The sequence below is a fragment of the Amblyomma americanum genome, chromosome 11 (genome assembly GCF_052857255.1).
Source record: "Amblyomma americanum isolate KBUSLIRL-KWMA chromosome 11, ASM5285725v1, whole genome shotgun sequence".
NCBI classification, from domain to species: domain Eukaryota; kingdom Metazoa; phylum Arthropoda; class Arachnida; order Ixodida; family Ixodidae; genus Amblyomma; species Amblyomma americanum.
Window position 1 is genome coordinate 5,796,110 of NC_135507.1, and position 26,369 is coordinate 5,822,478.

At 46.2% G+C, this 26,369-nt stretch overlaps 1 protein-coding gene across 1 annotated transcript; it reads right to left on the reverse strand.

The window, feature by feature from the left end:
* On the reverse strand, positions 1 to 22,333 carry LOC144111133 (glucosidase 2 subunit beta-like). Its single transcript, XM_077644285.1, has 14 exons — positions 22,158 to 22,333; positions 21,674 to 21,790; positions 20,939 to 21,034; positions 20,579 to 20,636; positions 19,771 to 19,888; positions 19,027 to 19,156; positions 17,106 to 17,290; positions 16,041 to 16,133; positions 14,581 to 14,664; positions 12,736 to 12,916; positions 11,423 to 11,492; positions 9,808 to 9,972; positions 8,038 to 8,137; positions 1 to 548 (listed from the first exon to the last, which is right to left on the reverse strand). The coding sequence occupies exons 1-14, from the start codon at positions 22,303 to 22,305 to the stop codon at positions 399 to 401; spliced, it is 1,695 nt and encodes a 564-aa protein (XP_077500411.1). The 5' UTR covers positions 22,306 to 22,333; the 3' UTR covers positions 1 to 398.
* Positions 22,334 to 26,369: the final 4,036 nt, after the last annotated feature.

A 26,369-nucleotide genomic window follows, 5' to 3' on the forward strand; every position in this document is an offset into this window, starting at 1 on the left:
TTAAAAATCGCAATCACACAAGCTTTATTCCTTATGCCAGATAAAGAGAAAACAGGAGCACAGAAAAATGAAGGGTTGATGCAGTTCAAACAGTCGAGGACTTCCACCAGTACGCAAAGGGAGCGGGGAAAGGTACATATGGTTTGTGCTTCCAACGAAGATACAAAAGGCGACACATGAAACAGGCAGGTGAAAACCACTCTCTGCTCTCTTTGCAGACAGGTCAAACAGTGTGGACCGTTATGCACAATGCCAAAAATTTGTGCTTGACAATCCGTTCCTGCCCCCTAGGCTACGCCCATGATCGTCCCCTCGTGGTGACAGTTAATTTTGGGCCCCGCTGGAATGGTTCAAGCATGGATGTTCCCCCAATGATTGAGCACGGCAACAAAGATCCATTACAGTTCTTCGTGGACATGTGAATCGGTAGACGTTTCGGCCGCTGGCTGCATGCATGCTGCTGGTGTGCTGAAGTCGAAGTGGTACTCGCAACGATTTGGCTCGGACGCTGACGTCAGCTGGTTCTCGAGACCGCAGTGAAGGTCGACCTGCAAAATAATCAGAGTTGACGCAGAAGGTACTAGCAAAAGCAACGGGATGTACCGTATAAACGCGTGTAAGGGCCGCACCCGTGTAAGGGCCGCACCTGTGTAAGGGCCGCACCCCGTATTCCCAAAGGAAATATTTGAAGAAAAAAAAAAATCCGTGTAAGGGCCGCACCCAAACTTTCCAGAAAACACGCAAAAATAGCCTTCGAAATACATGCGCGCAGGAGCTTCGAGGTGCCGCCCATGGATGGCGCCCGAGGCCGCGGGTCATCATCATCATCTTTTCTTCTGCCGCGAGCTTCTGCTACTGTACAGTACTCACGGATTGAAATAGGACATTTGGAGCGCTAGCCTTGCAGTGCCACGCAGGCATGTGGTAAACCACAGGCCGGCTCATTGGCTACTGGAAGGAACAATTCTGCTTTATAGATGTTCTCCCTCTCGCGCCATACCACAATGCACCACCTTGGTTCCATGAGCGTCTACGGGCGGCGCTCCATGAAGCGACGGCCACGCGCTCCGAATGTCCTATTTCAATCCGTGAGTACTGTACTTCCGCTATCCGTATCGGCATCGGTATCGCCAGGTCTAACTTTGTTCTGTTCTGGCTGTCAAAGCATGCGTTTTTTGGTGGTTGTGTTAGCGTGGTCGGTCGGCATAGTTGTTGCTCTCGTGCGCTGTCGTTCTTCACTTTTTCATGAACTGCCTCCGAGCATTGTCACTGTTGCACGATGGGCAAGCACCTCAACAGCTACACGGCGGGCTTTAAACTGAAAGTAGTGGAGTTCGCTCTCGAACACGGCAAGCGTGCCGCGGGCAGAAAATTTGACGTGGACGAGAAGTGTGCCCGACGGTGGTGCGGACAAAGGGATGCGTTGAAGAATACCAGCTCCAAAAAGCGCGCTTTCCGAGGAAAGCCATGCAAATTTCCTGAGCTAGAAGAAGAGCTGCTATGCTATTCGATGGAAGTGCGGAACAACGGCTACGCGTTGACAACGGACATGCTGCGCGTGAGGGCACAAGCCTTGGCGCGTGCTAAAAGCATACCGCACGAGGACTTCAAGGCTAGTGTCGGCTGGGTACGAAGATTTCTGAAGAGGAAGGGCCTATCATTTCGGCGAAGGACCACGCTGTGCCAGCAGCTGCCCCCCGACTACACCGACAAGGTGCTCAGCTTTCAGAAGTATGTCATCGGTCTGCGTCGTGAGCACAACTATATATTTTCACAAATAGCGAACGCCGACCACACCCCCTGGTGGTTCGACTGTCCCGAGAGCTGCACAGTTGAACTGAAAGGAAAGAAGAGTGTTTTCGTGCGGACAACCAGCGCGGAGCGCCAACGGTGTACCGTTATGCTGTGCGTCACCGCGGACGGGCGGAAGCTGCCCCCTATGTCATCCTGAAAACAAAAACGATTCCTAAAGGCGTTTTCCCCAAGGGAATTGTAGTTCGTGCCCAAGAAAAGGGCTGGATGGACGATGAGCTTGTGCTCGACTGGGTAAAAAGCGTTTGGGAGAAGCGCCCAGGCGCCATGCTGGCCCGACGATCGCTCCTCGTCTTGGACAGCTTCCGCGGTCACTTGACGGTTAGGGTTAAGGAACGCCTGCGCGGTATCTGCACAGACAAGGCCATGATACCGGGCGGCCTCACCGGCATGCTGTAACCCCTGGATGTAAGCATCAATTGGCCTTTAAGGTTGAATTTCGAAGGCAGTATTCGGAATGGATGGCCAATGGCAATCACGACGAGACGCCAACAGGGCGGCTTAATAAGAGGGCACCGCTCGCGACTGTGCTTGGATGGATTTTGTCCGCGTGGAATTCCGTGTCGACCGACATTGTAACCCGGAGTTTCAAAGTGACCGGAATTTCAAACAGTTTAGGCGGGACCGAAGACGACTTTCTGTGGGCTGAACATTTACCTGAACACAGCACCAGCTCGGAGTCTGAAGACTCCGTGAGTGATGCCTGAACGGTAAATAAATGCTGCGCATTCCAGATTGGTTTGCTTTCACTTGAAAAAAAAATTTTTTTTAGAAAATCGCGTGTGTGGGCCGCACCCCGAAATTTGCCCCCCGAATCTGGGAAAAAAAGTGCGGCCCTTAACGCGTTTATACGGTAATAGCACGGGTGTGGAACCAAGTTTTTCTGGTGCAACCACACCATATGCCGCCAGTGCAGTCTACTGCTCGCTGCACCCCGACCAAATTTCGGCAGGAGTTTCCTGACTATCAGGAGTACTGAAGAACTTTGAAATTGGTTCAGTGTGAGCTAATACAAGAGCAAACAAGAAGGAACTGTAATAAAGCCACAGCCACCGGGCAGTACACAGGGAATCTGGCAAACATGTTTGCTGGGTCTACGTACTAATGCTAATGAGGGTGAAAGAAAATGTGCCAATGAATAATACCACTAGTCCTTTGTTGCATTTGGGTTTCAAGCCCCAAGGGTAGCGTTGGCCTGGCGGCCTGGGGCAAAGCAGGAAACATCCGAAGGTCCCGGCAAAGGATGAGTCGACTGGCAACAGAACAACTTGTTTATTCTGGCATCGCAAAAGAGCAGCCGGTCAGGGCGACCACGTTACTCGCAGGAAGAAATCGAAGTCTCTCTCGGCGTCAGGGGCAGCGGCGTCTTATACCCTCGGAGTCGAGGGCAAGAGGGAACGGCTTGGGAAGAGTCATCCGATACGGCGACGCTTGAACATGTTCAGGCGTGACGGGCGCGTCCGCCAGGCCGGCGCCGGTCAGACCTCCTCGCCTCCCAGTTGAGGAGCTCCTCTCCCCGGCTGCCGCGCTTTGACAAGCGTGGGCAAAACATGCACACACACACACACGCACGCACGACGACACGTGGCACTGAAACATGCCTGGACGCGCTTGGCGGGAGGCGTTGCGGCCGCGATGAACGAAGCCGCGGCGTCCGTTGCATCCGCGCCGGCTATACCGCGCGTCGAAGGCGAGACGTAACAGACCGCCCCGCCGGGAGAAGGAGATCCCGATGGTCAGGGGACTGCATCCGCTGTCCAGAGGGATGTCGCTCGATGATGCTCGTAATCGAAACCGATCGTCCCTCGACGTTGCTTGAGCGCAGCGCACAGAGAAGGCCTCGTTCTCGGGTTCAGGATCACATAGGACACTGCAAAGTCACTTCAGGAGAGTTGCCATTTTTGTGCTCGTTCCCAGCAAGCGTTAGAACTACGCCGAAACGCAACCGCTCAGTCAGCAAGCACGAGACAACCCTCACTAAGCTCTGCCAGGCTCTTTCCCCTTTTATACTACTGCCTAGTTCCATACAGTAGTCAAGCAGCACTCAGAACGCGTCCACAAATTGGAAAATTGCACTAGAAAGCACATAATCACTTAGAAACACTAAACAAAAGCAATATGTTAAAAATCCTGCCTCAGGAAGAAAACATCAGTAACAAACAACTTTGAGGCGGATTCCTACGTTAGGGGCTTCGACTTAAGCCATCGGCGTTACCGTTGAGACTCCCCTTTTTGTAACGCACCTCAAAGGAATATTGTTGCAAAGCGAGGCTCCAGCGCAGGAGGCGGCCATTTTTGGGAGATATGGTCTGCAGCCATTGGAGAGGGCAATGATCCGTCTCAATGATAAACCTCGAGCCGGCTAGGTAGCATGACAATTTCTGAACGGCCCACACGAGACACGCACACTCTTTCTCGGTGGCGCTGTACGCCTGCTCACGACAGGTCAGCTTACGACTAGCATACAGGACGGGGTGTTCCACTTCTCCATTGTCCCTTTGGCACAGTACAACGCCCATGCCTCGCTCACTAGCATCGCACTGAACAACGAACCCTTTGGTATAGTCTGGCGATCGTAGCACAGGCTGGCTTGTTAGGGCGCTCTTTAGGGCGCTAAAAGCTCTCTCCTTTGTCTCGCTCCAGACGACTGTTTGGGGCTCTGTTTTTCTTAGAGCATCCGTCAGGGGAGCCGCGATATCGGAGTACCTGGGGATGTACCTCTGATAGTAGCCGGCGACACCCAAGAACGACCGAATATCGGTCTTCGTGCGCGGTTGCGGGAAGTCTCGCACAGCGGCCACCTTTATTTCAGAGGGGCGGCGACGACCCTGTCCAATCACGTGACCGAGGTAGACAACCTCGGCCTGTGCTAATTGGCACTTGGGAGCCTTGACTGTCAAGCCCGCTTCGCGCAGGCGGGTTAGCACTGCCCGCAAGTGTGCCATATGCTCAGACCAGGAGGCGGAGAATATCGCTACGTCGTCTAAATACGGTAAAGCGAATTCTTCCTGTCCCCGCAACACTTTGTCCATGAGGCTTGAAAAGCAGTATGGCGCGTTCTTCAAACCAAAACTCAAAACTTTAGGACGGAATGTTCCCATTGGTGAAATGAACGCCGCATACCTACTAGCCTCTTCTGTAAGTGGAACCTGCCAATAACCCCTGACAAGATCTAGGGTGGAAATAAACTGAGCGCTACTAACTTTCTCAAGGCGCTCCTCGATGTTAGGGATCGGATAAATTTGATCCTTAGTAATGGAATTAAGCCTGCGGTAGTCGACGCAAGGACGAGGTTCCTTGCCCGGTACCTCAACTAAAATCAAAGGGGAGGTATAATCACTCTCACCCGCCTCAATAACACCGAGCTGTAGCATTTTCTTTACCTCAGCCTCCATAATATCGCGCTGGCGGGGTGACACCCGGTACGCCTTGGATCGTACTGGCTCTGGGGAGGTAAGTTCTATATCATGAGTAAGGACAGAAGTCCTACCAGGCCTCTCAGAGAACTGACCTTGAAACTCTTGTAAGAGTTGGTGTAGTTCGGTTTTCTGCTCAGCCGACAGCGGTGCTTTAATGATTAAGTCACTAATGACCTGATCATTGTCTTCCCTGTTCGTCACTGAGCTTAGTCCCGGAAGCTCTTCTAACTTTCCCTTGTCGGGCATTTCCTATCCAGTACCTGGTGCCTTCAACGCTACAGGCTCAATTTTATTCAGTTCGGACGTGCTCTGAATATCAGCTTGCTGCGCCTCCGACCCTTTCTCATTGTTTGACAACGTCGGCCCCGCAACTACCGCCTTTGCAGCGAGCTCCCGAACTCTCGATCTGGTTAAGGCCTGAACGCTAGCCTCACCAAACAAAAGCCCCTTCTCGCGCAGGAGGTGATCGGACCTGTTCGAAAATAGGTACGGGTACTGGGGGGGCAGCCTAGATGACACTACGGCCTCCGTCTCAATTGCTCCGAAAGGTCCTTCAATAACCACTTTTGCTACGGGCAGACACACGCTGTGAGCTTCCACTGCTTGCTTGATCCATGCGCACTCGCCCGTGAACATATCGGGTTCTACGTAAGAGGTGTGAACTACATCCATTGTAGCTGCGGAATCACGAAGCACTCGGCACTCTTTCCCGTTCACGAGGAAGTCTCGCATGTAAGGCTCGAGAAGCTTCATGTTCTCGTCAGTGCTACATAATGACAAACACACGACTTCTCTTTTTGTTTCTGGACACTGCGCCGAAAAGTGACCCGGCTTCTGGCACGTATAACACACGCGCGCTTGCCTCCTCTCGAACCGCTTTCTGCGTTCGGCTTCGGCTGCCGCCGTCTCCTTACGTTCGGTCGGACTGCTTTCACTCGCATCCGCACTACGCGTGTCCCCCCTTGCTCTCATGGGTGTGAACTTCGGCCTCTCAGACTTGGAGCCAAATTCACCCTTTTGACCGTCCTTAGCTCCGCGAGCCCGACGCGTCACAAACTCCTCGGCTAGCTCGGCGGCTTTAGCCACTGTACTAACGTCTGGCCTATCCAAGACCCAGTACCGCACGTTCTCAGGTAACAGACTATAAAACTGTTCCAGCCCGAAACACTGCAGAATTTTCTCGTGGTCACCAAACGCTTTCTCTTCTTTGAGCCACTCCTGCATGTTTGACATAAGCCTGTAGGCAAACTCTGTATATGACTCATTTCTGCCTTTTTCATTTTCCCGAAACTTCCGACGGAACGCCTCCGCTGACAGCCTGTACTTTTTTAGCAGATTTGATTTCACTTGGTCGAAATCCTCTGCCTCCTCTCTCTTCAAGCGAGCGACTACGTCGGCCGCCTCGCCGGGTAACAAAGTGAGCAAGCGCTGTGGCCACGTTTCCCGAGAGAACCCCTGTTTCTCGCACGTTCGCTCAAAGTTAACCAGGAACAAACCAATGTCCTCTCCAAGCTTAAACGGCCGCATCAGGTCAGTCATTTTGAACGATACCCGTTCTCCTGCACCGTGTGCCTGACTTCCATTACGAGCGCGTTCCATCTCTACCTCGAGACGCTTCATTTCCAAAGCGTGTTGACGGTCGCGCTCTTCTTTCTCTTTCTCTTTTTGTTCTTTACGTTCGCGCTCGTCTTTCTCTTTTTGCTCCCTCTCCTCAATGGTCTCAAGGCATTCCGACAGCTCGTCATCCTCAGCCTCCAACTCAAGAATAGCCCTTAGCAGTTCTGGTTTTCTGAGTTTGTCTGAGACATTCAGACCCAACTCTCTTGCAAGCTCCAGCAATTTCGGTTTGCGCAACGACTTCAAATCCATGGCTGCTCCGAATGCTGCTTTCTCTACTGCCTACTATTGTCTTGCCGCAAACTAACCCGGCAGCAACGACAACCACAATTACCAGCTCTGTTTCTGACACTAACAAAAGCCTGGCAAAACTCAGAAGAAGAAAGTCCCGCACTCACCAAACCTTGCAGCCAAGAATTCAGCGCAGTCGTTCCGCTGCAGGCAACCAGTCATCACACAGGGCTCGTTGCACTGCTCCCGGATGGTCGTTGTGCTGCTCAGCATACAGTTGACCGCATATCTTCGCTGCTGGCCTCCGTTGTCGGGATCTCACCGCTGGCAACCAGTTGTTGCATTTGGGTTTCAAGCCCCAAGGGTAGCGTTGGCCTGGCGGCCTGGGGCAAAGCAGGAAACATCCGAAGGTCCCGGCAAAGGATGAGTCGACTGGCAACAGAACAACTTGTTTATTCTGGCATCGCAAAAGAGCAGCCGGTCAGGGCGACCACGTTACTCGCAGGAAGAAATCGAAGTCTCTCTCGGCGTCAGGGGCAGCGGCGTCTTATACCCTCGGAGTCGAGGGCAAGAGGGAACGGCTTGGGAAGAGTCATCCGATACGGCGACGCTTGAACATGTTCAGGCGTGACGGGCGCGTCCGCCAGGCCGGCGCCGGTCAGACCTCCTCGCCTCCCAGTTGAGGAGCTCCTCTCCCCGGCTGCCGCGCTTTGACAAGCGTGGGCAAAACATGCACACACACACACACGCACGCACGACGACACGTGGCACTGAAACATGCCTGGACGCGCTTGGCGGGAGGCGTTGCGGCCGCGATGAACGAAGCCGCGGCGTCCGTTGCATCCGCGCCGGCTATACCGCGCGTCGAAGGCGAGACGTAACACCTTGTAAACAGTACACCAAAGACAAAGTTTGGAAAATGGGAGCCGCAAAATGCCCCCTGGCGCAGTCAGCTCACCACAACAGATCTGGCGGGCCCGTTCCAGCAGGTCGCGCCACTGTCGTACTTCATCTGGCTGTACTTGTTGTCCTCCGGACCGTGCCAGCTACCCCATTGTCTGCAGCACAAATTACCAGTAGAAAAAACGGTTATTCCTGGCACTTGCATACTTCCCACGAATAAAAAACACAGCAGGCACACAAGCAAAGAACATAAAAGAAGCAACTTTGATTTTGTAACTGTACAGTCTATTCAGCCAGCATGGTCCCCAACTACTTGCAGTTAGTATTGCCAACTGAAGAACCTGTTGCTGCTCTTGGATCATAGGTTCTCAAGCTACGGGAAGAGGGGTCCTAGATTCTATTCTTAATGCTTACTTTTGTTGAGCTAGTTCGTATAAAATAACTTTTCATAACAATGGTCACCAGAATCAATTACTCCCACCTTTATATTTTTTTTCTTCTGGAATACACCTGTCACATAATGATAGCCAATACTGTGGTGGGAGAACCAAGAAGAATTAAAAACAAGAGTTCCCTGCCCGTGCATATGAAAGTGACAGGAAGGGCACTAACTATTATTGATTGCAACCATTTTCCAAAAGCTAATGCAACCATTCAAGGCAGTAAGCCCGTTAGACAAGGTCAGCTTACAAAAATTTTGCACTTTTCTTTTTGCCAGACAACTTTAAAGAACTGTGGGCACCAGTTCTGAGTGTGTCTTCTTCTGTGAAATGCTGAGTTAGACATTAGCATACATAGATCACCCCATGATATATATACCCCTGCGACCGCTAAATAATTCACCATTGAATTTCCTCTTGATGCTGTTTGCGTGTCGGTTTTAACAGCCGAACGATAGCTGTGAAAGGTGGCTTTAGTAGGTCATGTGAGGCATGAAAAAATTAATATAACTGCTGATAGAGTTTTAATTTTAATTCACTACAACGCTTAAGCCAGCCTGCTTCAAGATCTGGAATGACTCCCAATGATGTATCAGCAATTATAATGCAGTTATTTTCATGCCTCACACGATCTTAATCCAGCTTTGAAGTCATAGCCATCATTAGATTGATGAAAGTGAAACCAGAGCAGCATGAGAGAAGTTGAATTATAAATTACTCAGTGCTCTTGGGCAGAAATGAGAGAGAATGTTTACAGCATTCGTATACAGTGCGAAAGCAAGGCGTATCCAATTATGAAGAATTGGCCTTTCTCTACCTAACATTCAGAGAACCCAGAAAGTCCTCATACCACTCCTGGTGCAGAGCCAGGAGTGGTGTAGTGCGCCACTGCCCTGAAACGGCAGGTGCTGCCACTGTGGAATCTGTATGATCCAGGTTGCCCTTGGACAGACAAACGCTAGTCAATTTTGCTATACTCTGAAGCTCCGGATTAGTGCTTTCTCACTAAAAACCATCATGTGGTGATACATTCATTCTAATGTTTTATACATCATTACAAAGAAGAAAACATAGAACTACAATGTAACTCCTGTCACCTTTCCGGTGTTTTGTTGCCACTCCTTCCTTTCCTGCATCTCTCTCTACAGCTGTGATGATTTGCATGGAGATATGCCCAAAGAAGAAAATGAACATATAAAGAAAGAACCGAACACTACATGAACAAAAATAAGCAGGAAATGCGGAGGTGCATGAGTTCCTCTAAATATGGCCATTGTCATGCCTGTGCATGGGTGCAACCTTGTTTTGCACACAGAAAGGGTACAGAAAGACTTGGGACGCATTAACACACAATAAAAAAAATAAAAAAATAACAAGGTGTTTACCCCAGGCTGGTCTCAGAGCCACCAGACTTTGGTGCCTGGGATGCCTTGTCAAACAGGCACAACTTATACGTGTACTCGCGGTCAGAGAACTCGAAGCACTGCTCCCGCAAGGCGGCATACGTGTCCTCCGGGCCATAGTCTGTCTCCAGGGACTGCTCCAGTTTCCTGCACAGTCGCAATGCATTTAATAATATAGTCACCCACAGGACCGAAACCCATTACAATAAGAGAGGGGGGTGCAGGTACACAGGAAATAACACAGGCGACTGAAACAGTGTCAGTCACAACTAATCCATATCTGGCCAAGCATCAACAAAAAACCATGAATGAAAAGATAACCCAAAAAGTACACAATGTCACATTGTACAATGCTTATGCACAGGGAATATATAATCGGGTGACCCTCACATAGCTCATGGGAGCCGAAATCGGATTTGTATATAGTATTATATCCACTGTTTTGTGCAATTATGTTAACTGTGTCCCATCCCTTGTTTTGAAACTAGCGTATTCTTGCAAACCAAATGTTCTATGTAGCATGCACGAACAATGAGCAAAGTACACCCTGCTTCTATTCTTACAGCATCTTTCCTGCCTGGTTTATGCTGTCAACCAGCAGTGCCACCACTTCTCAAGGTTTTGGCGAAAGCAAACCTAGTATGGATAACAGCAACCAGCCACAGCCTTGACTGGCTATGAACCTTAGCAGACACAAGTCACAAAAAAGCCAGAGCAGAAAATTAAGAGCTGATGGACACTCAAACTAAAGCTTGCATGTTTAGATGTCATTAATTTAGAAAAAAAAAAGTGGAGGGGACCCAAGCTCTGCCTTAAGGGTATGACGCAAAAGCGTTAATCGGTTAATGACAATGTGTGTTATGTGCCATGCCTTGCTGTAAAGTCTATAGGGGGGCCGGCGGTCTTGTCAAGCTGTCCTATGAGGCAGCTTTTACTGCCGGTCTCCCGTGTCATATCATATGGCGCAAATAAGGATGATTATTATTATTATCATTATTATTATATGCGGAATTGGTGGTTCTCTATTCATAGATCCCTGGGAGCCCTCGTACCACACTGAGCACAGTGGTGCAGCGGTTAAGCGATGCGCCACTGACCTGTGACGGCAAGTGCTGCCACCGGTGGGGCTTGTGCAACCCAAGTTTCTCTTGCGAGCAACTTCTCTGCCACCTACCTGACACAGTGCACAGTTTGCTCACGATCCGGTGGGCAGGTTGTGATAACGCCACAGGGTTACGTGACATAGGTGGGACACCGGCCTCCTAGGTTCCATCTCTAGGGATTAATCATGTATTTTTCGCTCACGGTCAATGACGCCGACAATACCGCTGTCGCTGATGCCAGATTTTCTGCAACATGAGCTTCTTGGCGCTATCACATTAAAAATCGTTCAGAAAGGCCACTTTAAGTGTGGACCAGAAACAGCACTAAGGGCAGGTGGGCACAAGACCGGGAAAAAATGACCGGGCAAATGTGGCGTACAAAATAGCATTGGTTTTGCTTCAAGTAAACACACACATAAAATACAACACGCATACACATAAAAAGTGGCTCAGTTTGCAATCGTATTTTGGGCACATAGTGATTCTGTGTTTACCTGATTTCGGATTCCAGGTCTCTGACCTTGCTGTCGGCCTCCGTGAACTCATCTCGCGCCTTTTTGGCAGCTGAAAGAACATTTAGAAAATGGCACGATGCTCATAAAAGCCTTCATTAAAAGTTGAAAAAAATGCAGCCTTAACTATTGTATATAAACAGCATCCACACTGCTCACCTCTTTTAAGTAAAATTCAACTAGACAAGACAATAAAGCTATTTTACTAAAAACAGTGTGTGAAGTTGCTGGCAGAACTGTAATGCAAGCTAAATATAGATTCTACAGGCTTCTAGGGGTTCTAGATGGTTCTACATTCCTTGGAGAAAAGTCAGCTGCAAATGACTAAAGAATGCAAATTAGTCACAGGATGAAAAAAAAAAATTTCACTCGCATTCTTTCAGGCCACAATCAAGCAATAACTGAGCATGAACAGAACTCATACCCAAGCCACATACGCACAAGAAATAGCAGTAAATGCTTAGGGCATTGAGTTTGTTAATAAGATTATTTTCAGAGTTGGTGCTAAATCTACAGATTAAATGTGATACGAAAGTCATGACGACAATAACGCTTACAAGGCAGTGAAAAGTTGCCCCCAAATATAAACAGTGCTAATGAGCAAAATATCTCAGGAATGTTGTTCAAATGTAACAAAATTATTTTGCAGAAAATAACGCTGTTCTTTTACGAGTGAAAAAAGTCCTAAACTCGCGTGGACACACAAGACAAGACTATCTGTCAGAAGTGCTAGTGAAAATGGCGCCCTTCGCATCAAAAATGCACTAGAGATGCCTCATCTGACTGAAAGTTATGAATTAACCATTTGCTACTGGTTAGAAAGTTGTTACTAACAATGTTGCATACTTTTCTGCGCATGGAACGGGGACGAGAGTATGCAATGCTCGGGCGAATGAGTTTTGGCGAACTCAGTAGGTCGCAAATAGCAGTAAAGCTAATTCCATTAAACTTATGCACACGGCACCACGCGAATGGCATTAAATTTTTCCATGTGGCACAAGTATAAATCTTCCATTTTGTTTTTTACATTCAGCTATGTAAGAAACCAAGAGTGCAATTCATGTTTCTATCTAAAAAGTTCTGCAAAGTGTTTCAGCTACCATTACACATTGATGATATGCTGTGCAATCAAGGAATAGTGCACAGGAGTGTTCACCCTTGCATCCAGCACGTAGTAAATGGCAAGAAAGTGTGCTTTCTAAGCATGACTTCATGCCTTTCCAAGGGTGCATGAAGTGGTTTCAAAACCAGCATTGCCAAAAGAAGCCATTCCTTGCCAAAGAACACATACTCACCCTCCATAAGGGCCTTAGTCTCGTCGTCATACTCCGTGGTGCTGTCTGTGGCAGGAGGCGTGTCCGCAGTGATGTCTTCGTCATCCTTGGGAGGGAACTTGGGCGGTTCCATATCCTCCTCATCTTCTTCACCTTCCTCAGTAGTGTCTTCAGGAACCTCCTCCTCCTCATCCTCCTCCTCCTGCAAATGGGCAAGGCGTGAAAACACAGCCGGTAACAAAGCAGCGAGGACATAGTTCTAGCCCAGCTTGACACCCTTCCAACCTAACTGCGTCAACTGCAGCAGCTGTGACTGGTACAGTAATTCATGCCAGCAAACAGAACTTTTAAATTCCTCAGAATGTCCTTTTTTTTTTTCTCTTTCAATAACCATGGTTTCATAGAATGTATAACGTTACTTGCCTCTATGGTTTTTATTTTGCTTTATAATTATATGACCACGTGATTACTGCACTTGTTACCCCCCCTTATGTAACGCCCAACCCAGGGCCCTTAAGGGATAATAAATGATGATGATGATGACGATACAGCCAGTAGTTAAATGCTGCAAAACAGATGCATAGGAGCCTCACTACGCTACACCAGCGCGACTTGCTAGGCCTCTCAAGAAAAAAAAAGTGACCAGCAAATAATACACAAACATTTTGTCTTTATTTGTCATTGCACACTTTGGCAACACAGCACTAAAACGATGCCACAACGAAAGCACTTGCCACATGGCCTCCATGGATTACAAGACACCTGCTATTGTAATTTGCTTGTGCCACCCAGAACTACCTGCTTTCACTGGCACCAGACAAGCACTAGCAGTGTCTCAAATTTATTGTGGTGATACTTTGCAGTTGCCTGGTTGTGACTGCTCACTTTCTGCACGGCTTGCTAGAATAAACAAAACTTTCTGTGCACTTGCTAAAATGTAATGCCAAATATGGCTTTGGGATGCCATATACATATGACAGCAATGATGCTAAAGAATGTAGCCGCATAATGAAAAACATTACAAGCTCCTGCTGCCACTGAGATACTGGTGCTAAGATACTGTAATTTACGTAATTCAGTCCACGTCTGGTGCATTGTCTGCAGGGCTCCATTTTTGCTGAACAAATCTCTCTTTACGGTACTATAGCTCACAGGAGCAGGGTTTTACTATGGTGAAACTTATTAAAAAGTAAAAAATACAGAGGGCACTAAACCAGTGTTTCTTTTTAATTTGCATTTAATTTTTTTTTGCCTTTTTGCATTTCATTTTTTAAAGAAAAGCACTTCTGTTGTCTATGGTTTGTGTGCTCGCTTCGCAATCTTGAAGTCATGGGTTAAATTCCCCACACCTTCAGAAGAAATTTACTTTTTCTTTCATACCAAAGTAACGTCATCTGCGATTTTTCGCCGAATTTCTTGTGCAATGTGCAAGCACAGGGCAAGTATCACAAAACCTCGTACTAGAATAAGCGTTGGAAATTTTATGTAATATTCAGCTATACAAAAAAAAAAAACATTGAATAGTCCAGAAGTACACAGTCCACAAAGCACGAAATTTCAACTTTTAAACATGCACCGTTGCAGACAGAAGAATGTGGACAGCGCTTTGGCGCTCAACATTTTCTGACGCATTACCTAGCAAATTTTCACATCATTCATGATAGCGATTCACTTGAATGATTGATGCACATGCAAGTGCGTTTTCACCCTAAGGCAGTAAACATGTCTACTTCTGTTATGCAATGAGAAAGAACAGTTCGAACGCATTCAAACAAAAAAGAATAAATGTTTTTCAGCTGAAATTTCAAAACAGTCATGGTAAACAGTGGTAAACTGCACCCACAATGCCACAGACAGTGCGCATACCTTCGATGAAGGCAAGGGCGTGGTGGTAGTTGGCGGCTCCTCCAAGGGTGGCGGCACCGTGTCAGGAGCCGGAGTAGTCTCCGCCTGTGTAGCAGTCGCAACACTATTCACTCACCAAATCAAACGCTCTCAGTTTCTAAGTTGTAATTTTTAACAACTGCACCAATACATAGTGCTGCGAAACTTTGTTATGTTTGTTTTTTGATGTACATTATTTATCACATCTGGCACAGAGACTTGCACCACACTGCATACTAGTACTCAACATGCGACTCGATCAGTAACCTACAATTATGGTAACGTGCGACCGCTTATACGATGTTTGGGATTGTCCTTGGTGTTTCAGGTGCCTTATTCATGGCACAGCAGACCGGAGGTCAATAGGTCATGCAAAATTAAGCGGTTAGTGCTGCTACCAGCACCACTACAAGCACTACATCTACTAGTAATAAATGTAAAACAATAACTGAAACGTAATTTTTCGGAAAACCACAGATGACCTAGATGTCCAGAGAAAAATAAATAAAAAATTGAAGATGACAAGTGTGCATGCAGATTGGCACCTTGCACCTGGGGTTGACTTTACCGCATATTGCCATACCATATATGTCAACCATTTATTTACAAAAATGACCATCTTATATTAGGAGGCCGAGAGGGGGGTGGGGGAATCCACCTAAGTGCAGAGCTGACCTAACCGTCTGGTCTAAGGTAGTTTTAGTTAAGTCATGGGTAGTACATAGCTCCTGCCGGTATCCATTCCAGGCAAAACACACGGAGCGTCTTGTGTCAAAAAAAGGCCTTTATTAGCGGGCAAATCAGCTTTGCTAAAGAATATTTGAAATGCGAGTCATTTAGGCTTGCTAGTGTCGATGTTCTCTTTAGCTTGCTAGTGCTGATGTTCTCTTTAGCAGTTGAGTGACAGATGGCACGAGAACAAACTTCTGGCAAGTCCCAGTATGTGTGTTTCGCCAGAATCCAGCCAAAAACAAAGGACCAATGGCAGGCAGATTTTGAAACTGCCGTGCTAGTCAGCTGGGCCGTATGCAAGTGCAAAGCAAGAAGGTGGGTCAATTTTTTTTTACCGCCCTTGATCACTGCTGGCCTAGTGATTGCATCATCACACATGCAATGATCACTACACAATCAGGCTGCACGCATGCCACAATGGCATACCATGGGTACTACATAAAGAGTGTGCTCATGACGCACATCTTACATCCTCCAAGAAGCATTAGCTTATGTTTGGATTTTGGCCTGCGAGGGATGCGAGTAGGAACAGTTTCTTATACTTGAAGCTTCTTTCTTTTGTCGCGCTTAAAAGCATCCTCCAGAATGCAGCTTTCTTTTACGCTGCTGTCCTCATGTCTCGAGGTCATCTCATGCTGACCAAATATGTTGAGCGCCATATCACAGTAGTCGCTGTAATGTACATCAGGTAGCATCCGGCGAACACTTACATCCTTGCCCATAGTGTAGATTGGCTTCATGATCATCCAGCCAGTGGTGGTGAACTCTTCCATGCCCATCTCGTCCTTCATGTGCAAGAAGAACTGCACAGAATGGAGAAAAGAACACAGCCCATTCTGGCTACCATCAACCATCAAAATGCAATGCTCCAGAGGCATTTGCACTCTAAATGAAGTATTAAGCATACAGAACCACGTCACTGGCATTCGAGTACTGACAAACACCTCAGGCTGAATGTTGCATCCTACAAACACATATGCTTAGACAGGTGTCTGCCGACCACATAGCATAGCATCCACTTTTACAAAAGAAAATCGCTGAAGCATGAAAGTTACTTTCTCTCAAATGTTAACAGACTTCAGTCACACCATGATGACAAAATTAAAAAGACCACAATGCAGTATGCCTCTCATTTAATTCGGGCTCTCTAACTGCAGCAAAACTTGAAGCTTCAACCAAAGCACACAATATTGCACATAAGCAACAGCAGCAGCTGGCCAAAGAAAGGGTGGAAAACTTAATCCAGCAGTAAGTTACTGCATTCGTCAGGTTACATCTCTCAAATTACTCCATTTTGCGAGCACAAGTTAACCACCCAACTAACAGTCCATTTTCGTGTTTTAGCTCACTCTAAGTAGATAGTAACAACACACAGTTGCAGGAACAAACCTTCACCCTCAGCAGAGCAATGACTTGACCGGCGTTTTGCTACACACTGCAAACACATGTGCAATATAAAGAAACAAACCCGCTGCCAGTTACCATGCTTATGTGACACGATACTTTGTGACAACTGCTTGTGCTGCTGAATTCATCATTCATCATCAAACAATTCATCAAAGGACTGGCATCGCACAGTACATGGGCCTCTAGCATTTTGTCTCCATCGAAACGCAACCACCGTGGCCGTGATCAAACCCGCATCTCATGGGCCAGCAGCCCAGCACCATAACCACGGAGCAAGCAGCGGCATCCAGATTTGTCCCTGCACTGTTTCTGCTACAGAACCATGTACTAACTGGCTCAACTTTTTGTTCTATATTAGTGTCCATTACCTTGGCCTCCTCCACAGACACGGCACCATCGCGGTTCTGGTCGAAGATGATGTTCTTCTGCAGCTCCACCACGGTGAGCAATCCATTGCTGTCCAGGTCCAGGCTTCTAAAGGCCTCCTGCGCATTGGCCTTCTCCTCTTCTTGGTGCCGCTGCATCTCCTGTTCCTCCTGCTCTCGCCTGCGTTCTGAAGACACAAGAAGTGGTAACAGCCCACTTTACATAAGGTGACCCCAAGTTCCAGACGCTGCATCCAATAAGCTCAGGATTCACTGCAGTATTCCACTAATGAACTGACCAGTGCCACCTTACAAAATAGCCTGCTGCCGAGGAAAGGTTTGGCGGACTGAGTTTAGAGGCTTCATTCACAGTTGCGCCAGTCAAGTCTGAATAGAAACAGCTGCAAAATCGCTTGTGTACGCAGACCTCTGTACACATCAAAGACCTCCAGCTGGTTGAAATTAATTCTAGGCCTTCAATTCTGGCACGCCTCACGATCAGGCTGTAGCAAAAATTTCAAGCAGAAAAAATTTGAATCTTGATTTGGGAAGTGTTGCCTATTATTTTATGAATGGATGCACAAATTATTTTATCTGCAAATCATATTAATCACAATAGACTACGACAGTACGACTAGTTGCAATGCCAACTGGATTTTAACTACTACTGAACATTACCGCGAACAATACGGTGAGCTAAGTTCATATCAAATTTTTGGATACATGGCTTTTCTTCTTCAAAATAGTGCACATTGCATTCGTGTCAATGAATCGCGATATGGAATTCATCTAAGTCAGCAGAACAACTTAAAACCGGGTGTTTTTTTATGTCATTGAAGTTCTGATTTCAACAGAAACACTGGCCGCGGCGTTCCAGACGAGTTGAGGTCATGTGAGGCAAACACAAATTGCAATATAATCGATGCTTGTTTATTTTTTGTCATTCCAGCTCTTGGGTAAGCTTGCATAAGAGTTTGGGTAAATTCAAACAAAGGAAGTAGCAACCATACTGCAGTTTTTGATATCCCTCATTTGACCTCAAGTCATCTTTTACATCACAGCCACGGTTCAGCTGTTGAAAACAAAACATGAGAAAAAAATTCAAGTATAAATTATTTACCATGGGTTGGCATAATCCATGCGGCTATCCATTTTTGCTAAAGTCCTGCGCATCATTCCTACCAAACAGGACATAATTCAAATCTGACGTCCCCACTCCTTTAAGCAGAGTTTCAATCTGGGTCAGTTGGTACATATCTTTGTCCTCTTCATTTGACTGGTTTATTTGTTTTCCTCCTTTAAGCTGCATTCAGTGTACCATGCTTGTGAGATTTAACACAATCATCAAGTAGCACACAAGAAACGCACTGCTGCCCAGACTGTAGATCTTGTAATTGAGTTTTCTTCTCATGTCATTTCAGTTGGTGATGCCCCAGTTAATGCTGGAGGATCAGAACTTAGCGCAAGAGTGGCTCAACCAGAACGCTGTTTCTTTGGCTGACGTTACCTGAAACTGTGTACAGTACTTGAAATGCAGAACAGCCTGACCATCCATAAATCAATAAAAATTTTGCAAACACTGCAGCACTCCTAGCCTAGCACTTATGTCATCTTCGATACACGGCAGCAGAAAACGTCTTTCAGTAACAAATACTCGTGAAAGCTTGGTAGTCTTTCTTTGCAGCATTATGGTTATACTGGGAAAGATGCTATTCTTGTCTAAATTTTTCAGTGGAGTAAATGCAACCGTAATAACTGTTTCTTGGCTTTGTTTTTTTTCACAGCCAATCTTTACTTGACTGCCACACTTTGTAAATGTCAAACATTGGCTGCCATCTTGCATCAAAACAAGATCATTACTTGGAAAATAAACGTGAGCAAGACAGCACCTCCGTCAAGATCAAGAATTGCCAAGTGTCCTCACCAGCCTCTGCGTCCTTATATTTCTGGAGAGCTTGGCTTTCGGCGTCCAAGGCCTGCTTTTTGACAGCTTCGAGGGCTTCACGCGCCTTGCGTGCATCCTCCACACTCCCGCGCAGGTCCTCGAGCTTGTTCTGCAATCACCATCATCAGAGTGGTTACACCTGCTGCATAATGAAGACCTCCTCAATGAATTACAATCAGCCCTGTGCTGCCCCTGCCTATTCCAGGAAACCTCCTGATCTCATCTCCCTACCTGACTTCTTGCTGACAACAAGAAGTCAGGTAGGGAGACAACACCTGACAGCAAGCTAAATCAAACACTCCTGGTGAACATCAGTCGTCTCTGGCAGTGGCCACAACTCACCCTTGAGAAATAAGTGACAAGCTGAGCTTTCACACTGTGAGAGTAGTACAAGCAGTCTGAAGGAGACAAGCTTTTGTACTGCAGGCGGAAGGTAATATTAGAACAAATTGTCAGAGAGCAAGCTGATGCATAAGAAAATAAGTGAGTTAAGCAGTGGGTCAACGGATAAGTTAGGGAGTGAATGAGTAGGTGGGTGATATAGCCAGGAGACTTGGTAAGTGATTGAAAGTGTGGATAGGTAGCTGACTGAAGGATTAAGTGGCAGAAAATGGATCGGTGAGACAGTGAGTCAAATGAGTGAGTAAGGCGAGCAAGCAGGTAGGTGGGAAAGCGAGTGAGTAAAGCAAGCAAGCATTATAATCATAATGCAGTGCCACAAACCTTGCAGTCCAGTCGGTGCTGTTTGCCTTCGTTAGCCATCTGCTGCCGCAGCTGTAGACCACGAGTCAGCAGCTCTCGCTGCTTAGCTTCTTCCTCGCGTGCCTGTCGCCCAAGTTCCCTGCAACAAAAACCAACACACTTGTTAGGCACAGCTTTATACATCTTGTTTACAAACTTCCAACAACTCCATTTCTATGTAGGGGAACAGCGAAACAGCAACGGGACAAGACAAGCACTTGTCTATGTCCCGCCGATGTTGTGCTAGCAACTCGCCCAAATTTCTGCTTTACTCAACTATTTCACCCTCAAGGACCCAGCACTCTATCAGAAAAAAAAAAAAAAAAGAAAGAAACACTGCTTAGCATTACCAAGGATTCTGTGGCACCATAAAGTAATAAGTGAAGAATCACAGCAGGACCATGCCTGACAACACTACTAACAAACTGGCAGACCTGCATTCCAAGTGGCATTCTGACAGCTTGATTATTTACAGAGTGAGTGGAATGACCGCAACTCTCAGAATGTTTTTCAGAGAAACTTGGGTGGATTGAAAAATTAAACCTATCTTCGAAGTACCTTTCTGTTCACTTAAATTCACTATTAAATCCATGGAATGCTACCTGTTGCCATAGCACGCCAGAAAGCAGAGAACTATTGTTGCAGACTCTGCTATTCTTAAGCTTTAAGAAGAAAGAAACAATGCAACTATGCTAATTTTTGGTTGATAGAACCGAAACTGGCTGGAATTAGAAGGCTAGATAGTGGTTAAGACTTCTGTTTTTAAGAAAATAAAAATGCTCAGACTTACAGGCAATTGTTGACACAGCCGGCAGCAGTCGCATATTCATCGCTGCCATCACAACAATCTGCAGTGGATGAGAAAAATAAGGCTAGGTTAGGCTCATAAGCATCACTGGTGTCTATTTTGCCTCTTGAAAAAAGCATACATTCTCAGTTGAAGTTTTTAGCGTTTGTTGACAATGCAACTGACGGTACCGAAAAGAAGTATTTGCGTAAACATGATCACGTGTGCAACTTTCAGACCAGAAATGAAAAGGCAAGCTGTGAGAGATGCAGTAAACGAAGGAAAGGAGCCTGGAATTATTTTTCCCTCTGTTCTACCCTCAATGCTAGATACCACACTGAGTAAAGGTGTCACACTTCTCACCACAAAGGCCATCATTGACCCAGGAAGAGGGGATGTCCTGCCCTTTGTGGCCCAAGTTGTCACAGTGGAACTTGCCATTTATGCAGGCAGAGGTGCCTGAAAAGTAATTGCAAAAAAAGATTTCTTGATGAAAGTCACAGTGTGTTTTTTTCCTTTTCTGGTAAATCTGAGCCTACGCTAACCAGCGTGCCTTGCTTTTATTTATTGGGATGTGCTACCACAGCTTATCCCACTGCAAGACACTTCAGAAAAAGAAAAGCAAAGCAAGAAACACATGGTCATAACAAGTTACACAAATACAGCAAGTAATAAAACCTAGTGGAAAAATAAAAAGCCCTAACATGTTATGCATTACAACGTTTCAGGCTAAATATTTCAAACTTTGCATGCACCTGGCTCAGTAACTCATATTGCTATCTCACACTTTAGGTAACAGAGAAAAAGAAACATGAGAAACTGCAGTAACCCAATGTGTATATCTATCACACTTTTTCTGCACATGCTTGGCTCACACCACAAGTGTTTGTGGTTCCTGCAGCACCCCAAGTTCAGCCCTGAATACGCGTTTACTGTGCTTTAGAGATTCAAAAACGTACGCAGAAATAACAATAAACCCCGAATTCGTTTTGCTCCTTGAAACAGAGCGCAAGTTACAATGTGAACGAAGCACCGCGGAGTCTCGGTGGACCAAGAGGCCCCCCCATCTCGCCTCTGAAAATTGCGAGTGCTCCCTACCTGGTTCGTCCGAGCCGTCGTCACAGTCGCAATAATCGTCATTCACCATAGAAAATGTAAGGTCCTTCTTGCCGTCGAAACACGTGAAATTCTTCGTACGGTCGTATAACGATGCATCTGCACAACGCGCGGAAGAAAATGCGAGCGTTGAGTGAAACCGCTGCACTTAACGGTCGTTTATGAAGGGGCGCGATAATAAAACACAGCTACGTTTTATCTCTGCATGATGCGTGAGGCACAGCGACGAGCTGAGCATCAAGAACCGGCGTTAAGGTTGTGGGCGTTCCCTGAAGGTTACTTTAAGTCTTTATGCCACCTTTCTCGAACCTCAGTTCACGGTGGGTTATTTGCAAAATGCGGACGGGTTTTAAAACGCCTCCACTCCACTTGGCACCAAAGGCATACAAGTGCCGGCTGATCACAGCTGACCAACAATCCTTGGCCGGTGACTCAACGGAGTTGCGGATACGAAAAATATACTCACGTCTAAGTGCGACGCCGCGTGGTCTAGAAACTCTAATAATATCGTCAGCTAGGCAATGAGCTACGGTAAATATCAGCGCCAAAATTACGGAGGGAACCATCTCTCGCGAGAGACACGGCATCTTAATGCCACGCATGGCCGCCGCCATCGCTTCAGAGGAAATGACGATTCAGCCGCCATCCATCACTTTGGCCGCCAGATGTCGCTAAAAAAAAAATTTAAGCAGGTAGAAGTAGCCAAGCGAAGGTTATCTGATTGGTGGCTAAAATCAAAATGACAGTAAAATTTCACGAGCCATGGCTAGGTGACTTGATTCACCACCGATTTAAAGGGTTCTGCCTTATTCATCCATCCATCCATCCATCCATCCATCCATCCATCCATCATTCCATCCATCCATCCATCCATCCATCCATCCATCCATTCGACGCGCAAAGCATCACGGGGCGATGAGCTACTCGTTGCGGAGTTTTTTTTCAGTAGCGTTACTAGGGTGGCGTTACTGATGTCCATTCCGTATCCACGGCGCGCTCCGCGCGCAGACGACTAATAGTAGTGTGCAAAATTTACAGTAGCGAAAACTCAACAAGACACGCCGCCAATAAAAGGTTTTTGTTTCGAAGATGCTGTGAAAAAAACTCTTAAAATGTTGAAGCGACATTTTTTTTTTCAAAAACAAATTAATTTTTAAAAGTGCGTCTGTTAAGCACGAAATATTGGCTTTTGTGGTCTGCAATGCTTGGCCAATAGGAGAGCGAGCCATTGCTTATTTTGAGCAACATTTGCATTTACATGCTTTTCTGCTCGTTTATTATGATTTATTGACAGGATATTGAATGATAGTATATTCTTAATTCTTGAATGACGTTTGTTTTTTCATTATTTTTTGGCCAAAAGTTGAAGTTCTGCAGTCGGTAGCTCAGGAAAAAAAAGGTCTCGAGGAAGCTCCATGCGAACTCCCATAGGCGGGCACCAGCTTTCCCTCTAGTTAATAGTAAGAAACCCTATGGTTACAGCAGACGTTACACGAGAACAACGCAAAAAACTAAGCTCGAAAGGGCGAAAGACGCGACTTTGTGCATTGAAGTACACAGCAGACAACAGGCTTCAAGGACATGTCGTCCAACTTTCGGGTGCTTCACTAGCGCCTGCTCCGGAAAGCGGGAATGCGGCATCTAGTCACCAAATTGAGATCAATGCTGACGACAAAACAACGTAACCAAAGATGGAATTTTTTGTACAATAATAAAACGTATGTACTTGAAAGCTACATATACTTTATTGTTACCAATAATTTTGGAAGCGTTGCATGCCGGGAACTATTCATTTGCGCAGGGTTCTGGCGCGAAGTTCAAATGGCGCGTCGCGGCGCTACGTGACCGCAGCAGTTTTTGTTATATTTCCATCAATTTCATTCGACTTTGCATAAAAGCGCAGCAGTGCTGAAAATCCGGTTGTATCAGCGCAATATTTAATGCAGAATAGCAGTTCTGCTGCTAACACTGTCTAGTTTCAAGCAAGTCTTGCCAGCGTTGCTGCCTAGGCTGTTAGCGAACAAATGCTGACGAAAAGTTTGCTTCCCCATCAATTGAAGCAGAAGACATCAAAATATAGGTTCAAGGCGTTGGCTTCTTATAGCCTCAAACCTTCACGTCATCCTGAAAGCTGTTTAAAACACCTTTCTATCTCAGTACAACCCTAGAAAATGTCTGGAGACAGGGCAAATTGGAGACAGGATCAATGAAAAACACCCTTGTCGTGCAGTGGGCGTTGTTAAGGCGATGGTGATGCTCTAATCAATTACTAAGAGCAAGGAACCTTGGGTGACAGGTTCTCATTTTTCTAAGTTCCTCAGTTTCCGGGTTTCCTCTGCTGGCGCTGGTGCCAGTGAAGCGTGCCTACTGCGGCACACATCAAGACCTGTTTATATAACAACTGTGTTATGCAAAAAAAGGAACAATATTTTCAATATCTCTGACGTTTCTTTTTTATTATATCTGTCCGTATTGGCTGCCGTGATGCCATATGCACCTAGGAATGAATTTAAGGCTTCACAGACCGTTTCTTGAGAACCACTGCTCTCAGAACTATGAAGCCCAAGAACTCTCGAAAGTCAGACCTACCGACACGCTACAAAACGATCAATAATTGCATTTTACTCAATGTACACTTTACTACTTTCGAAACAGCGCTCTACGGCACACTATTCGGTCTGTAAAGTACAGCTTTATACCTATAATTAAGCCATTGTGAATACGTATAGAGTGGTTTATCTCATATATGGCCAGCCTACACTCGATCGTAGGAATCATATTGTTTTGCGAATGAAAATGAATATAGCACGTGCCTGTCTGGCTGTCCTACAAGAACATACATATTCTAGGTGACCAAAATTTTGTGCATTTTAAAGATGTCTTATCACGGCTCAAAAATATTAGGACTCTCAGCTAAACTTTGGACAGAGGGGCAGATGTCCTGGTCCTTTTTCCTTATTCCTCCTGCCGTCAGTTGTGAATATTGAATCCGCTTAGCATAATGATCGCGGTGATGTTGGCGAAATAAAAAAAAAGACGTGATGAAGGAAGAAACAGGTGAGTCGCCACTCGTCTCATCCTGTTTGTTTCTTCCTCACGTGTTCGTCTTATTCGCGCCAAATTAACCGTGATCATGAACCAACTAGCCCCCGAAAGAGTTCTTCGCATAATGAACAGCGCAAAAGGACTAGGACGAGGAAAGAAACAGACACACGAAGGGCTGCGTGTGTCTTTCCTTGCCCTTTTACGCTGTTCATTATGCTAAACCTAGACCAAAACGCCTAGTTCTCCTTCCCAGAGGCTTAACCCCGCACCATCTGTTAACTTTCCCTAGACCATCAAGTATAAAAGGTAATAAAGAGTTTATGGATTTTTCTGGAATTTTTCCTGCTGAAGTCTTTTTTTTTTCTCTGGTGTTTGCTCGGTGTCTTCGGGCTCGAGGTTTGGTTTGCTCACGACCGGGCACTCAGGATGAGTGCTTTGCAAATTGCGCGCGCAGTTTGAAATTGCCTATTCCGTGCGAGTTAAAGGGGCTTAATGGTGAGTGGACTGACCGCGCCATCTGCTCTAGTACTCGAGAAGCACTGCGCGGCAGCGCGCAAATTCAACGCGCATTCTAGGCTGGAGATACATAAATAAAGAGCGTAGCGGCGCTGACACGTCGTTGATGTCAACGTTTTTAAATATGCGTTGGTTGATGTGTTAGTGTTCCTGTATAAGACACTAGTTGGTGTTACAGGATAAGTACCTGGAGTTGCGCGTTTATTTTCCCTGCGCTGCTATATATATATATATATATATATATATATATATATATATATATATATATATATATATATATATATATATATATATATATATATATATATATATATATATATATATATATATATATATATATATATATATATATATATATATTGGCTAAACGTGATCACAGGCTTGAAGAGCATCCATGCATTGCGGAGGAGCCAACTCATTTTCGTCGTTTAACACTAAAACTGTAACTGACAGTCAATTCGTACACCTTCTGTTCTCATGGTTTATGGCAGTTTGTGTTTTCGAGTGTTCATGTTCACTGAAAACGATGTTTTCTTATCAGTAATAGGCAAGTTTATCACAATTATTCGGCGATTGCTAAAAAAAACACGTTTGTGATTTGTGGCTTGAGCCACCGCCCGATTTAAAGGGTTCAGCCTTATCCATACATCCATCCATCCATCCGTCCGTCCGTCCATCCATCCATCCATCCATCCATCCATCGCGATTATATTTTTCGTTACTCTTTGAGATAGACCATGCTGGAGCAGCCGCATTACTAGCAAGCTGTCATTCAATGCAACCGTAATCTGTCGAGAATAAAGCAAGTTCGGCAGCCAGAATCTAGCGGATTGAGCCTGCACTTGCTCTAACCACTGCACCAAGTCCGCCTCCTGCATGCAAGAGTTGAGGCTTTCCTTCATAATTTTGGTGCTTAGGAGAGCCATGTGGCGTACAAACGCTGTAACTCTAGTCGATGTCGCACAATGCCGAATATCGCGGCATTGATGTTGAGCTCGTCCCTCTGAAACAGGTGAATTGATTTCGCGTCTATCTCGAAATCTATGTTCGTTCCTCTGTCTGAAATTAGTTTGTCTCAGCCCACACAGGACAAGGCTCCTGATTCGTTCATTTGGTT

Excerpts from the sequence above, each read along its gene's own strand:
- LOC144111133 (XM_077644285.1), bottom strand. The coding sequence starts at position 22,305 with ATGGCGGCGGCCATGCGTGGCATTAAGATGCCGTGTCTCTCGCGAGAG. Across the intron at positions 19,157-19,770 it reads AGCACCGACTGGACTGCAAG|AACAAGCTCGAGGACCTGCG; the intron begins GTTTGTGGCACT and ends TGGTGATTGCAG. Across the intron at positions 16,134-17,105 it reads TGTCTGTGGAGGAGGCCAAG|TTCTTCTTGCACATGAAGGA; the intron begins GTAATGGACACT and ends CATTCTGTGCAG.